Source organism: Pagrus pagrus (genome assembly GCF_965226575.1).
Source record: "Pagrus pagrus genome assembly, chromosome: 22".
NCBI lineage: Eukaryota > Metazoa > Chordata > Actinopteri > Spariformes > Sparidae > Pagrus > Pagrus pagrus.
In genome coordinates, this window is record NC_140204.1 from 4,040,788 (window position 1) to 4,055,162 (window position 14,375).

Here is a 14,375-nt window from a genome sequence, read left to right on the forward strand (position 1 = left end):
GGAGAAAACATGCAAAAGATTTTACTCGAGAGGACTCACGCTGGTGGCCTGTCTCAGTCCTCACACTTGGCATTTACAAGTAGTACAAGTAAATGTAGTTCGTTGTGGAATAGTGTGTTTTCTAGTACTTATCTAAGGTGCAAGTTGCAGTTTCGTGGGAACATTTTTAATTGAGTTTTAACCGCCCGCTGAGGTCCAACAAGTGTTTTGGGTCACACCGACAACCTGTTTTGTAATAATGCTTTGCAAAGTTTACGGATAAACGTTTAAACGAAAGATTTCAGAACTGCTGGTCCTATCTTAAGTTTCCTATTAGAGAAGCAGCTCCTGAACTCCAGGCTGTGTCCCTTAATTGAAATCTTAAATTGAGAAATCCTAACAAGAACTGTACACTCGATTCTTCAGTCCACGCTCCTGCACACTAGACCACCTGTATATCCATCACATCGGCTTTCTCACTTGTCACTGGCTAGCCAATTTTAACTTAGATGAGGCGCAGGTGCGTTATTAGATACCAACACAGTTCTTGCAAGACCCGCCACACTAGGCCTGTCGTTGGTTGCGTGTTTCTATGCTTGACTCAAACCGTTAACTCACACAGTAGCTTTGGTAATGTCTGTTTTTCTCACGGTTCTGATTTGTTTATGAGCTGTAGTTTCCCCAGTAAACACATGGACCTCTTCAGTCTCTGGGCTCGATCGGTAGAACAGACAAAGCAGCTTCGACGGTCCAAGTGGTCAGTGTGTTTACCGGGGCAACTACAGCTCATGATCCACTGCATCAGCACATATGCTGGCTGTACATTCATGATGGCCCACAACTCCCTCCCTCCCTCTCTCTTATTATCCAGCAGACTACCAGGGCCACAAAAATCTCTGTCACTCTAGGGGATGTGTTATTATTTCCTTATTATTAAGTGTCAGGTCAGATATATCAACTGTATCACTGTGTTAACTCTTTGACTCTTTACTAAACATATTAGCAAGCTAACATTAGCTTTATCAGTTGGGCCAGTGTGCTATTAGCAGCTACAACTGGCAGTTTGTAGGTGAAGATGTTTTGCAACAACTTATCTCTGTGTAAGAAGCAGCTTGTGGGGTGTAACCTGTTTTTATAGTGATAGATGAGTCTCCATGTAGTAAACACTCAGATTATAACTTGGCCGAGTTTGAACTTTTATAACAGCTGCTGCTACCGGCTCCTGTGCTGGAGACCGGGACGCAAGCCACTTTAAGTCATAAAGATGAGGACTTGAAACTTTACCAGGACTTGACCTTCATGCGACTTAAAATAAAAGGATTAATTAACATCTGAAATTCTGACTTGTTGAATTCCTATAGCAAAAACAAAAATGACAAAGCTGGGTAGACTTCAGACAATACTTTCACAAGACCGCACACTAACTTGGACTACACCAAAGTCTTAAACAGCTCTATATAAATTAATAAATGTTCAGTATTTATCACCAACACATCACATGCACATACTGGAAGGCTCTGAAACATACGTAAAATTACGATATGTCGATGCAGCCGCTATAAATATCTCATTTGGTCTCTGTGCCCACGGTCCAAGGACCAATAAACAATCTCCCCGTCTCAAGACGTGCATGTGTGCGTGCCAATTATACCGACGCACACACAGACGTCCAGACCTTTTGGTGCTGAGTGACCGCAACTCCTGGTTTGAGCCAGCAGTGATTTATTTCCATCAGTGTTTATTAAGACTGTCTGCTAACTGCTCCTCTGAGGACGGCAGCAGCTCTCACAGTATTCACACATGCAAACAAGGACACACAAGGAAGCTAACAGACAAAATAGATTGTAACGCTCCAAAAAGTATTTTAAGTATATATGTTTCTGAGTTATGATATTTCCAATCAAGACAACATAAAATTGTTTCCTGTACTGAACTTACCCTGCACCATTGACTGCATATCAATGGGAAACAGACATATAAGCATAATGTGTAACTTAACCACCTTGTTTTATCAGTTCTGTAAATATTTAATCATAAATATTCCAAGGTAGTTTGAAACTTAATTACAAAATTGACCTCACAGTATCGCCCACCAGGGGCTAATACTCCACGTGCATGTAGAAACAGACAAAACCAGCTCGTTTCTCTTATTAAAAGTGGAGTTTCAGTCTATCCACTAAAAAATTCACTTCCAAGCGTTGAACTCGTGCTTAGGAAAACTAAATTGTGTGGAAACGAGGCGTTAGGGTCTACTTTATCGTACCTATAACTTAATAATACAAAACATTCACAAAATTCAAGATCCGTGAATATTATGTAAGGCAGGAAAACATTAAGGACATTAAGGACGATATAATTTCAACCAGATTAGCCCGTCGTCTCCTTCAAATCATCCATCAAAAAATTATCAAAGTGTATTAAACTGCCAGCGCTGCAGACAGATTTATGACCCTGACATATGCAGCAGCAGGGTTTGCCCGGTGTGTGTTACCGTGTGCACTCCCTGTCCTCCGCTGCCTGATGATTCAGAAACCCATCTGTCCGTCGCTGGGCGTGTCGCCCAGACGGCACAGGGACTCCCGGGAGAAGCTGAGGTGACCACATAACATGGAAGCTGACAGTCAGAGGAGGCTGGGTGACATGTTGTTGAGGCTGGGCAGCTAAAAGGAGTCATAATTAGGGTTTTAACTGTCCCGCAGCACATAAAGCCTGTTATAAAATCTGCAGTGTTGAAAGATATTCATTCTTAGGGGGGAAACAAGTTTGGTCACCCAAGCATGAGAAATAACAGCTTGGCAGCTCAGTAGCAAGAAAAGATACGACATGCAGTAGGAAAAGTTGAATTTATAACCAATAAAACGTGTTTAACACACTTAGTCCTAAACATTCAGAGGTTTTGCTTCTTCCTCTTGCTACTTCTTGTGACCAGTAGCTTATTGGGGCTAATGTGAGCTAACATTTAAACTTTAGACATTTCCGGTAAATTAGTAAGTTTTTTTCTGGAAAGTTCCCAGGGTTGAAGACAGATACTAATTTGAGATTTCACATCACTCGTCAGTCTCGGCGGCGGCCGCTGTCCGTCGTCACTGATCTGGGGTCAGGTTACCTCCAGCCTGAGTTGTTGAGATCATTAGCGGGGATCTGACCTCGTGTTGTTGAGCGTGGGGCGTAGATGTTGCACATTCATGTGGGGACGCAGACGAATGACTCGCATAAGAGCGTAAACAGGTAACATAGCGTTAGTCTTCAGTCATAAGTTCAAAGTCTTTACATTTTGATGTGATCAGAGAAAGTTGCCATGTCAGATGTAGTGAAATCTGGCAACCAGTCATCAGAATAAACTGTTCTGCAAACCACAAACATGTCAAATGTTTCATACGTATCTTAATCAGCATTGTAGCATGTAGCATGTTACATTCAGATTACACCCACACGAGACGAATTTTAGCAACCGTCAGGACATTTTCCAGCTGTTTGTGGCAACAAAACGGATAGATTTAATTATGTTTCTTGCCTTTTCATGTCTTTATTGGACAGGACATCTTGTTAGAGGGACAGGAAATTGGTAGAAAGGGAGTGACATGCAACAAAGGGCAAAAGGTCGGATACGAAGCTTGGACTAGGACATATTTCAACTGTGCTTATAGCATAAAAAGATACTTTTAACAAGAATTCAGGATATTTTCCAGCTGAAAAACGTAGTTGGGTCATTTTCCTGACGTGTTTGTGGCATCAAAACCTGATATTTTATACCAAGATGTGAGGACATATTCCAGCTGTGTTTGTGGTGACAGAACTTGGTATTTATAATGAGGTTTGGGGACATTTTCCAGCTGTGTTTGTGGCATTAAAACTGGATATTTGTGTGTGTGTGTGTGTGTGTGCTCTATGGTGAGGTCACCGCCATGAGACCAGGCCTGTGTCAGGGTAGCGATGACAGCCGAAAATAAAACCGAACATCTTTTGGCTCGACCCCACCTCCCAGACTCACATAGACACACACTCCTACATACACACTCACACTCACACACACACACAGGGCGCTGCCAGTCAGCTGTTGTGTCGTGGTCAGGTGTTAAGCCCTGTGGTCCGGGGGAGGGGATAAAGGGGATATATTATTAATTTGCTGCGATACCCAACAGAGAATGATCCTTTAATGAAAATATTCATCGTCACCTTTTGATAAACTGTTGATTCAGCAGTCTGTAAAGTCAACAGCTGTTTAATATCAGAGACTTAAAGCTCATAGGCCGGGATGCGTCTGTTGTGTTTTGCTGAATCTAACTGGGGAATCTGGAAGTGTTTCTGGAACGTGATTGGCTGTTGACGTCGGCTTTCTAAGCTCAACCAAATCCTGGCTGATTCATGTTTTTATTTGCAGGAGGAAGGTTCATCGCCTTCTTTTTAGGGCTCATGTAACTATCTGATACACACTCAGGTGACCAGAACTGATGGGAAGTTAATGCTTATCTGAAAATATCTGTTTATATTTGTTTGTCATGAGCCTTTTCTGATCACCTGGAACGTTATTTATAAACTGCTCATATAACGTCAGAGGAGGATTTATTATTTTCTGTGTGCAGAAGAACATGAATTTGTAGCTACAGAGAACAATCACCTGAGGCTGTTCTGCTTTTAAGAGCTTTATGTTGAGTTTCAGCTCATTGTTTAGCCATCCAGCTACAACTTTACTGCTTTGTTTCACTCTCATAGCTCTTAAAGTGACGTTTTCAGCTGTTTCAGAGAAAAAGCTCTTCAAACCTACTGCACACTATCTGCCCAGCACCAGACAGCAGACAGACACAGCTGACGACCTGCTGGTGGACATAGTGGAGCTTTTAGTCCCTTCATATCAACATGTGTGGCAGATATTCAGACATGTTGATGCTGAGAAATTAATATTAAATCAACTTAGTTCCTGTGAGAATAGCGCCACTATGTGGCAGAATCGTGACGATGCACACATCCTTCTGCCTTTTTTCCCCATTTCCATGTAATGAGGAAGTAAAACAAGCTACAGGAACACTTTGTCATCACTTTGTATCACCGACTGAAACATTTTAGATTTCTTTTATTTCGGAGGCAGTGGCTTCCGAATATTTTCATATTAAAGGTATTTCAAAACTTGTGATGAAGTCTGTGGACAAGAAGATATACAGCTAACAATTATGACGGCTGTTAAGACAAAGATAAAATAAGATACAAAACAGAAAAACAAACAGAAAAAATAATGCTTCTTTATCTTTATATACATATCTATATATGCATATTTGTAAACAGATTACATACAATTGATTTTATGAATGAACTTATGATAGAACGCTGGTATTTGTGCAACGTCAAGATAAACAGACAGACAGCAGAGAAGTAAATAAAAAAGATTATTATAATCATTTAATTATTTATTATTAATTATTATTATTTATAAATAATATACATATTATTTATTCAATTAATAACTTAATTCAAAAATGCTTAACCTACCACATTTTCTATAAAAAACAACAACTTTAAATTACCAAGTCAAATCGATTTGAATTGAGAACTTACTGATCATTTTAGCTCCAGTGTGACGAGTCAGTTTATGAAATAAAAATAAAAATGCTGTCTTTACTTGTAGGTTAATAATAACAATAACAACAACAACAACAATAGTAGAAGTAGTAATAATAATATTTATTAATTCATTTATGTAATCACTTTCCTAACAAAGTTGCAAGGTGTTTGTACAGTGAGAAAAATATATAAGTCTGTACTAACACGTTAAAAGACGATTAAAACAATACAAAGTTGAATTAAAAATATAAAATCGATTAAACGAGGACAAATATTTAAAGGAGCACTCCGTAGTTTTCAAAATTCAAAAGAGAAACATTGACTGATTTGTGTTGTTTTTTCTGCCTTAACAAACTAAACAAAGAAACTCTTTGTTTTCATGACTGAATAAACTGAATAAACAAACTGACCTTAAAGGACAACACAACTTCATCCTGGTGTACTTTGTTTATCTGTGGTGGACCCTGCCACCTTTCTACCTTCAAACTGTGTTTTCGTCTGAGAACAGCTTGTTTATCCACTTATGGAAAACATAAACATTTCTCAGTTTGTATTATTACCTCGTTAATATTGTAAATAATAAAATTCTGAGTTTGAATTTCTCCTCCAAAACTACAAAATAAACTACATCTATCAATCCCTCCTGTCTCACGCCCGTGCTTTTACTCTGAAGTGCTCACACCGGAAGTCTTCCCGGTGTTGTGCCTCAGTGAAGATGGCTGCCTGTCAGCATCCTGACCGCAGCTCGGAGATGAGTTTCAGCTCATCTAAGCGCCAAGATAAGCACAAATAACGCCAGGTATGACACACATACGACATACAACGAAACATTGCGTACTTATAACGTCAACGGCTGCTCTGAATGCTTGTTTTCAAGCGGGCCTTCCTCGAGACGGCCGTTAGCACTTGCTAGGAGGAGCAGGTAAAGTTGGTTCAGCCGGTAGGAAATCAGAGACTCCTGACGGGGTCGTGTGCTTGTGTGTTTGTCGTGAATCTGAGTTGTGTTCAACTTTAACGTCAGCGTCGCTTTGTCTCGGGCCTGTGGCGGCCGCACCACCGTGTAGACCTTTAAACCCGGTCCATACCGAGTGAACTCCTCGCTGGGTCAGTCATTAACGAGCACCTGTCTGTGCTGATGTGACGCAGCTGGAAAATGAAGGTTCATTCACGCTTCAGAGGCGCTTTCCTGTCCTCCCTGTTAGATCAGGACGTGCCGAGTGGTTAGATGTGTCACCATGTTGCTCGATAATCACAGTAACGTGGTGTAAATGGATACACAAGGCCCCAAAAGTCTTGACACCACAAGTCAAAATACAAGGGGGTCAACTAATGTGGCTTTTTCAGGGCGGATACCGATGATTGGAAATCAAACAGACTGAAAACCCAGATTTATAAATGTCTTAACTCTGTACTGTTCTTAAAGGGGCGCTCTGTAGTTTTGGAGAATAAAGTGAAAATAATGAGGTAATAAACAAGCTGTTCTCAGAGGACAAGAAGGTCCCCAGAACACTGTTTGAAGCTAGAAAAGATGGCAGGGTCCGCCACATATAAACACAGTAAAAGCGGTATGGACTTGTGTTGTCCTTTTTAAGGTCGGTTTGTTTATTCAGTCACGAAATCAAAGAGAGTTTGTTTATTTAGTTCGTCCATGTTGTGGGATTTCAGCTCGCTCGACCATTCAAGAGACACGAAGAAGACTCGGAGACACAGATGACTTAAGTTGAAGTAGTTTATACAAACGTGATAAGGAGGAACAACAACACAACTGTGTGCACGGTGTACTGCCATGTCAGTTCCTCTCAAACCTTCCCACTGATCTTATCCACAGCCCTCCCATACATGGTTATCTGTTTAACATCAATAAGTGGAAAGTTACTTCAGAGCTTCTCACCTCTGACTTAGTGAGGAGTAGAAAGGAAACTGCGTAGAAGACAGCAAGTCTGCTACGCTCGAAGGCCATCCTATGAGTTTACATAAACAACAGCCTTGTTTTGTCAGATCCGTTTGTAAACATGTCTGCTCCTCACCTTGATACAGGGCACATATGAGATCTTATCATGTAGGACCTCGAAGATCTTTCTCACACAGTTTAGGATAAAAAAAATAAAATAAAACTACAGAGTGCACCTTTTAAGTACAATTTTGAGGTACTGTAATTGAGTATTTCCATTTTCTGCAGATTGATACTTGAAATTTAGTTACTAATTACTTTGCCGATTCAGATTATTTAGTGTTTATAGCTTATTAATTGTATTGATAGTGTTGTAGGCGGGACATTGTGTGAGGATGTTGCATCAGAGCCAAAGTAAACATTTTTTAATTATTTATTTTATCGGCAATCTGACAGAAAAATCACAGATACCGATAATCAGGAAATGCTCATTAATGGCCCTGTAAATCGCTCTATGCCTACAAAATACTTGTAGTGTTGAACAGTTTGAGTGAAAAGTTGAATCTGTGAAAAGTGTACATGAATTTCGGAATATATTCTATTTGCTATGTCCCCTTTTTTGCTTTAATGACAGCAAGCACTTGACCTGGCATGGACTCCACGGGTTTTTGCCAAACTTGATGACTCATGTTATCCCAGCATGATTTGACAGTGAAGCTTCTTGTTTGGCTTTTCTCAGTCTTCAAATTTCCCCATAGATATTCAATGGGGTTGAAGTTCAGGTGACTGTGGAGGAAAGTCCATGACAGTCAGGTCTTTTTTGGTCCTCAAGTAGTTCCTGCAAAGCTTTAAAGTGTGTTTGGGGTCATTATCCATAAGCATATTAAGAAATCCATGTACATTTTCTGAAAGATTTCACTTTCCACTGAAATTGGAAAACATGAGTAATGTAATGGAAGTACTTGAGCAATAAATAATACTTGAATCAGACTTGGTGTTGACTCAATCCTATGATAAGTTTGGTGGTTTCATCTCATACTCATGTCATATTTTATTTATCATATTTTCCTGTCTCTGATTCAGTAATAGTCATTTTAATGATATAATATGTGAGATTTCTGCATTAAAATAGAGAAAGGACTTTTGTTATATTTTGGTGTACGATATCCCAAATGTTTCCAACAATGTTCAAACCCAGAGAAATCCTTGAGTTTACTCAAGGTAATGGTGCGTTTCATTCGGCCGCCTGTCGCTGTAACTTATGGGAGAGGGTCAAAGAAAGAAGAAGGAAGTCAGCAAATGACACTATACATAAATAAAACTTTCATGAAGTAAGGTACATTTACCCTCCAGCTCCAGCCAGCAGTCAGCATTACAGAACATAAACATCCGACAATTGAGGTCACCTCCGCGGATCACTGCTGCAGTCCGGTTGATAAACAGGAGTGAAGATAAATCCACTTGTTAATCCCAAAAGTTAAAAAGTAATCTCTCCGGCTCTGCTCCAGATCAGATCAAAATCTGATGTAACTTTTGGTGTTTATTCCTCCAGAAAGTCTGGTTCTGCCCCTGACACTCTCCCCCAGAGCTGGCTGGGGGAGAGTGTCTGAAATGAGTGGAAGCCTTTAGGGGAAAATATAATTCAACACCTTATCTTGTAATATGAGTTACTATCTCTTACATAAATGTCTTTATGTTAAATTGGATGGAAGGGGAACGGTAGTCCCTGAAAAGTTTTGGATGCAATAGCCAGAACCACATGGCTCTTCTTGGATCTTAAAGTTTTTTGAGCTTCTGGACTTCCTTCAGCTATTCCAGCTGAATGCTGATATCACAAATTGATGATTTTTAGGCCATCACATTGTAAATCATGTGGACGCACTCTGTAACTTTACATTTTGTCACAATACTGAACGTCTAACCCAATAAATTCTTTCAAATTTAGAGTATTGAAAGTTTATTGTTATGTAGACTGTCTATGATTCGCTAACAGCATTAAGCAGTGTTTTCAAGCTCGTCTGAATGCCCAGTATGATCAAGTGTGGTGTGAAATTAAAAATAAATGATAAAGAAGTATTATTGTCTATTGCAGCTTTAACAGCAGTAATCTTGTTTTCCGTCTATCTGTGCTTTGTTGCTTTTGCCTCCTCTGTTCATTCTTTCTTTCTTGCTAGTGAAGACCAGGAACTGAAATAAATGAATGTGAATGTGTATCCAACAGGAGGCAGCAGAGTGGACATCTCAAGACTCAACCTTCCACATAATGGATTTTACCCATCTAAGAAGCTGAGATCTAATAACCCCTCCCTTTGTTTTTTGACTTTTCAGCTTTTCTTTGCTATCGGAGCGTTGTGCCACTTCTCCTGTTCTAGGGCAACTAACAAGCCCTCTACTCGGAGGGCTCCCAGGGAGCTCGCTCCTGATTGGTCAGCAGGCTGCCTCCTTGCGGCTGGCTCAACTGAAAGCCCAGCTAGCACTGACGCAGATCAACAACGTTCTCGCTTTTGGCAGGCGAGCAGCAACCTTTAAAGCCAACTGCAACACACCTGCTCCCTACATACCTACAACACCCCCTTCCCCAACTGCTGCGGCCATCAATCTCCTTAACCTTCTAAAGATTGCAAACACCATGTCCCATCACCTACATAACCCCTTTGACTCTAGGAACCAAAGTTCTACCCAGGGGCAGTATGGATTCTCCAGTACACAGGCAGAAAGGGACCCAGGGATGGCATCTTCCTATCCTGGACCTGGGTCCAGCTTCAGTTCTTCCGGAGCTTCCTCTGCAATTCCTGACAACACTGGAGGAATCTTCTCATCGCCGATGTCTCAGTCGATGAACTATGGGTCTGAGAAGAGTAGGGCCCTAATGGACGAGAATATAGAAAAATCTATAGAGATGCATATTAGCAGAGCCAGAGAGGAGAGTCGTTTTGGCAAACCCATGCATCAGCCCAAAGATGAGGGCACTCATTGTACTGGCCTTCAAAGGGATGAGTTTCGCTCCTCAGACGCAAGGATGGCCTCCCACCCGATGTCCTCAGCCTCTGCCTCTTTGGGACATAGACAGTCAGATGTGGGAAGTGGCAGAAGGTCCTTGGACTGGTTGTCGAACTACAAAAAGCCCACCACTGATGAGTCAAAATTGTATTCATCATCTGAGCATGATATGCAGTCCATTCCAGGGTTAGGTGATTATGACTGTCCAGTGCCAGACAAACCTGCGGCCTCTACAGAGTCCAGTCAACCCAAGTATACATCTGAATCCGCTGCTAACATCCTTCAGCGCTTTGGACTTGAAAAAGAGGATTTGGAACATCTCATCTCGTACCCTGATGACCAGATGACTCCTGAGAACCTGCCATTCATTTTACGCCAAATCCGGATCCAGAAGGCCGAGAGGGCTACAACTGCATGTCAGTCAATACCTTACCCTGATCCCCAGCCCACCAGAAGTGTAGGTCAAGTGGACAGTCATAGTTTGAGCACTTCTTGGGGGTCAGGGATGCGCCAAGAAGAAATCTCTTCAGCTGTTCTCCAGCCAAGTAAAGTGATTGACTATGGACATACTGGCAAATATGCAGGAGGGGTTGGAGATGAGATTGGAAAGACTAGGTGCAGCAGGGCTAACAGTGGTGGGGATGGAGGTATGTTGCTGATGGACACTTGTGATAGCAAAAACAGTCGAGGACCTCTACAGAAACATACAACTGAGGTGAAAAGCAGTTCCTTGGGTTCTTCCCGTCAGCAGGCGAGTTCTGTCACCAGTACCAACTTTTCGTACACTTCAATACTGAAATCTGTGGCTCCCCCAAGCCATGATCAAACCACACGATTGCAGACGCAACCAAACCAGACCTCCAAAACAATCCCCAGCTCTTTCTCTCTGCCAAATAAAGACACAGACATCAGAGTTGTCAAGACAGAAGCCTCCAAACCCGTTCCTTTGAAAGAACCAACGTCAGATCGCCAGTCAACGTCAAAAACCCAACCACCCACCAATCTTCTCCGTGGTGTGCATCCCGGCAGACCTGGCCTTGTGCTCATTGGCAGTAATAACAGTGGCACTAAGGATCAGAGTAAAACTCGAAGTCAAGGGTCAACAGTTGCTCAGCAGACGAAAAAGCAGCAGACCCAGCAGCAGTCGCAGAAGCAGCCAGTGGAGCAACAATCAAAGCAACAGAAGGAGAAGAAGCAGAAGGGGCAAGTTATGTGGCCTCCTTTTTCTGTTGCAAAATCGGTTCCATCTGCTGCTGTCATACCCAGCATCATCGATGCCTCAAAGGCCATGCAACATCCGATGTTTATCCCTGGTGATCCTCGCCCCATTGTTATTCCACCAGTTCTGCCTCAGCAAGTCTCAGCCCAGATGAGCTTCAATCACACTACGCTGCCGACTTCTCACTGGCAGCCTCCAGCAAAGGTGGCAATCTTCAAGGGTCTGCCAACACTGGCCATGATGCAGGACTATGCAGCTTCCTCACCAAGAAACTTTCCACATACCTGTTCTCTGTGTAACAAAGAATGTACTCAAATGAAGGTGAGTGGAAGAATGCACTCTGTTCTCTCGCCTTTTCGGAATTTTGATGCCTTTCAGTAATTAAAATTATGATTTTTGATTGTAAAATAGCAATTTTAATTGTTTTTAGTTTGTGTGGTTGTAGTGAAGGGTTTTAAACGTCTTTGAAAGTCTAAGAAGAGGATTTTTTTGACTTGGAAAACATATGCTCAAACAGGACTTGACAAACCAATTATGATTTGATTACAGGAAGACATCTGTTTCCTGTTAATGTACTTTCGGTACACATCTATTTACTGAAACCAATATGTCCCAATAAAAAGGAAATAACAAGAGTGAGAACTTAACATGAATTTTGTCTTAATAATATAGCTATACACTATGTCCCCAATATATTCAGTAATGCAAATACACAATACTTTCAAAACAAACAAAATGTTTGTGTACTACAGTCTGTTATTCAATGTTTCTGTGTCTGATTTACATGTGAATTCACTGACTTAAAACTTGCTTTGAACATCATTGTCTAGTTTAAACAGATAAAATTACTGGTGTGTAATGGCTGATGCCAGATTTCCAAAGCCTAATGTCAGTTGCGTTGCTGATGTAAATTGATGAAAGACGGCCATCTCCAGAGACTGTTGTTGAAAAAGGTCAGATCAAGAGGGTTAAAGACTCAGAAGATGATGCAATGACGGTTTCACTTCTCATTTTTTGGCGCTTGTCCAACAGTGTCTATTTAGTTTGAATTTTTTTTAAGGATTGTTAGTGAATTTGAATAATTGAATTGTTAGTGAAGGAATTTTTTACCTTTTTTTTCCCCACTGTCAGACCTGTCAATGATGCATTTTGTTACTTTAATTCATTTCATATTTAATCATAGTTACCACTTTTTGTAATATTATGGAGCAAAGCTCCCTTTTTTGTGTATTTTGTTGTATTTTTCTGTCCCAACAAAGAACTCCAATCATTAAGAATACTACGGGCCCAAAGTTAACAGCCACAGTAGCACTTCATGAACCATGCAATCAGCAGATATATATTTTTTTGACATCTGGACAATGAATTTCATATTTTTGCCAATCAAAAAAATAGAAGAGCTTCCTCTTCGGTCCCAGTTTTTCATATCTTCCTGATGTGATGTCTCACCTTGTGTTTTTGTCCCGATCCATACCTTTGACCTCTGCTGAGGTGACTCATATCTCAAGAAACTTAAGATACCACACAAGACTGAAGAACCAGACATCGTGTTATCAAGAAGATCTTTTTGCTGTTGTTGTCTGTTACTGGTATTCTGGTGTAATTTGTTAATGTTTCATGAAAAAGACTTGTGACCCCAACATAAGTTGCCTATAATGTCTGTAACTACAGAGAATTGTGATGTTTGTCCATGTGATACATGTTTTCACAGTTAACAAAGCCATTATTCAACTGTTGGTCCTGTTTTTTGGAGACTGCCCTTGGCTAAAGATGTGAAGAAACTTGTTATATTTTGCTCTTGTGAACACCAACTGTCGGATAAAATATATCTGTACTATCAGACAATCACAGTTGAGATACTGAAGAGCTTGGCAGTTTTGACGATAATGAGGCCTGTCTATAAGCTGTGTTTCTGTTGTTCTTACTGTTAGGATTGGGTCTCCCACCAGAACACCAGCCATCACCTTGAGAGCTGCACACTTCTGCGAAAACAGTCAGTCTTATTTCTTCTAACTCTGCCCTTTTAAAGGTCTTGTTTATTGGAGTTATTTTTCAATTTTCAGTCATTAACAGAAACCTTTGGCTTTTTGTCAGAATGTGGCCTCGTTGCACTTTTAATAGGTGTGTTTGAATTGTTCTTTTTCCCCCCACAGATACCCTGACTGGGATGGTGAGATTGCTCTTGGGCCCAGGTAAATTTCTGAAGCCGACACTGTGTTTTTATTGATCTTACTTATTGTGTTAACTCACACTGAACGTCTAATCTGCTACTAACCAGACACTGACACTGTAATGCTCAAAGGAAATCAGTTGTTGGGCCACAACAGTATTACTGCAATAAAAACAAGAGGCGTATCTCATGCAGCCAGTGTAGTTACATGATCCCACACTGATTTTGAGTCAATTGATCACATGACCTGGAAGCTATTGAGCTAACATGCTAATATTTATATATAAAAAATATTAAGAAATGTAAAATGTAAAAACATGAGGTGTATCTCATGCAGCCAGTGTAGTTACATGATCCCACACTGATTTTGAGTCAATTGATCACATGACCTGGAAGCTATTGAGCTAAAATGCTAATAATAAATAATCCTTACAGATACAATAGGTCCTCGCACGAGATTCTTGCTCGGGCCCTAACAAGGTAACTAAAGTTGATAACGGATCTTTGGACAACAGCTATGATGGAAATCAGGATGCACAAAGTCCTATACTTCAAGACAG

At 40.8% G+C, this 14,375-nt stretch overlaps 1 protein-coding gene across 2 annotated transcripts in view; it reads left to right on the forward strand.

Moving 5' to 3' along the window:
• Positions 1 to 14,375, forward strand: part of LOC311251628 (uncharacterized protein) — a 34,172-nt gene that overhangs the window by 5,765 nt on the left and 14,032 nt on the right. For both annotated transcript variants that reach the window (XM_084344129.1, XM_084344130.1), the window contains exons 2-4: positions 9,755 to 11,966; positions 13,577 to 13,638; positions 13,799 to 13,837. In XM_084344129.1, the coding sequence (XP_084200255.1) occupies positions 9,755 to 11,966; positions 13,577 to 13,638; positions 13,799 to 13,837 (2,313 nt within the window). The remainder of the gene's footprint in view (positions 1 to 9,754; positions 11,967 to 13,576; positions 13,639 to 13,798; positions 13,838 to 14,375) is intronic.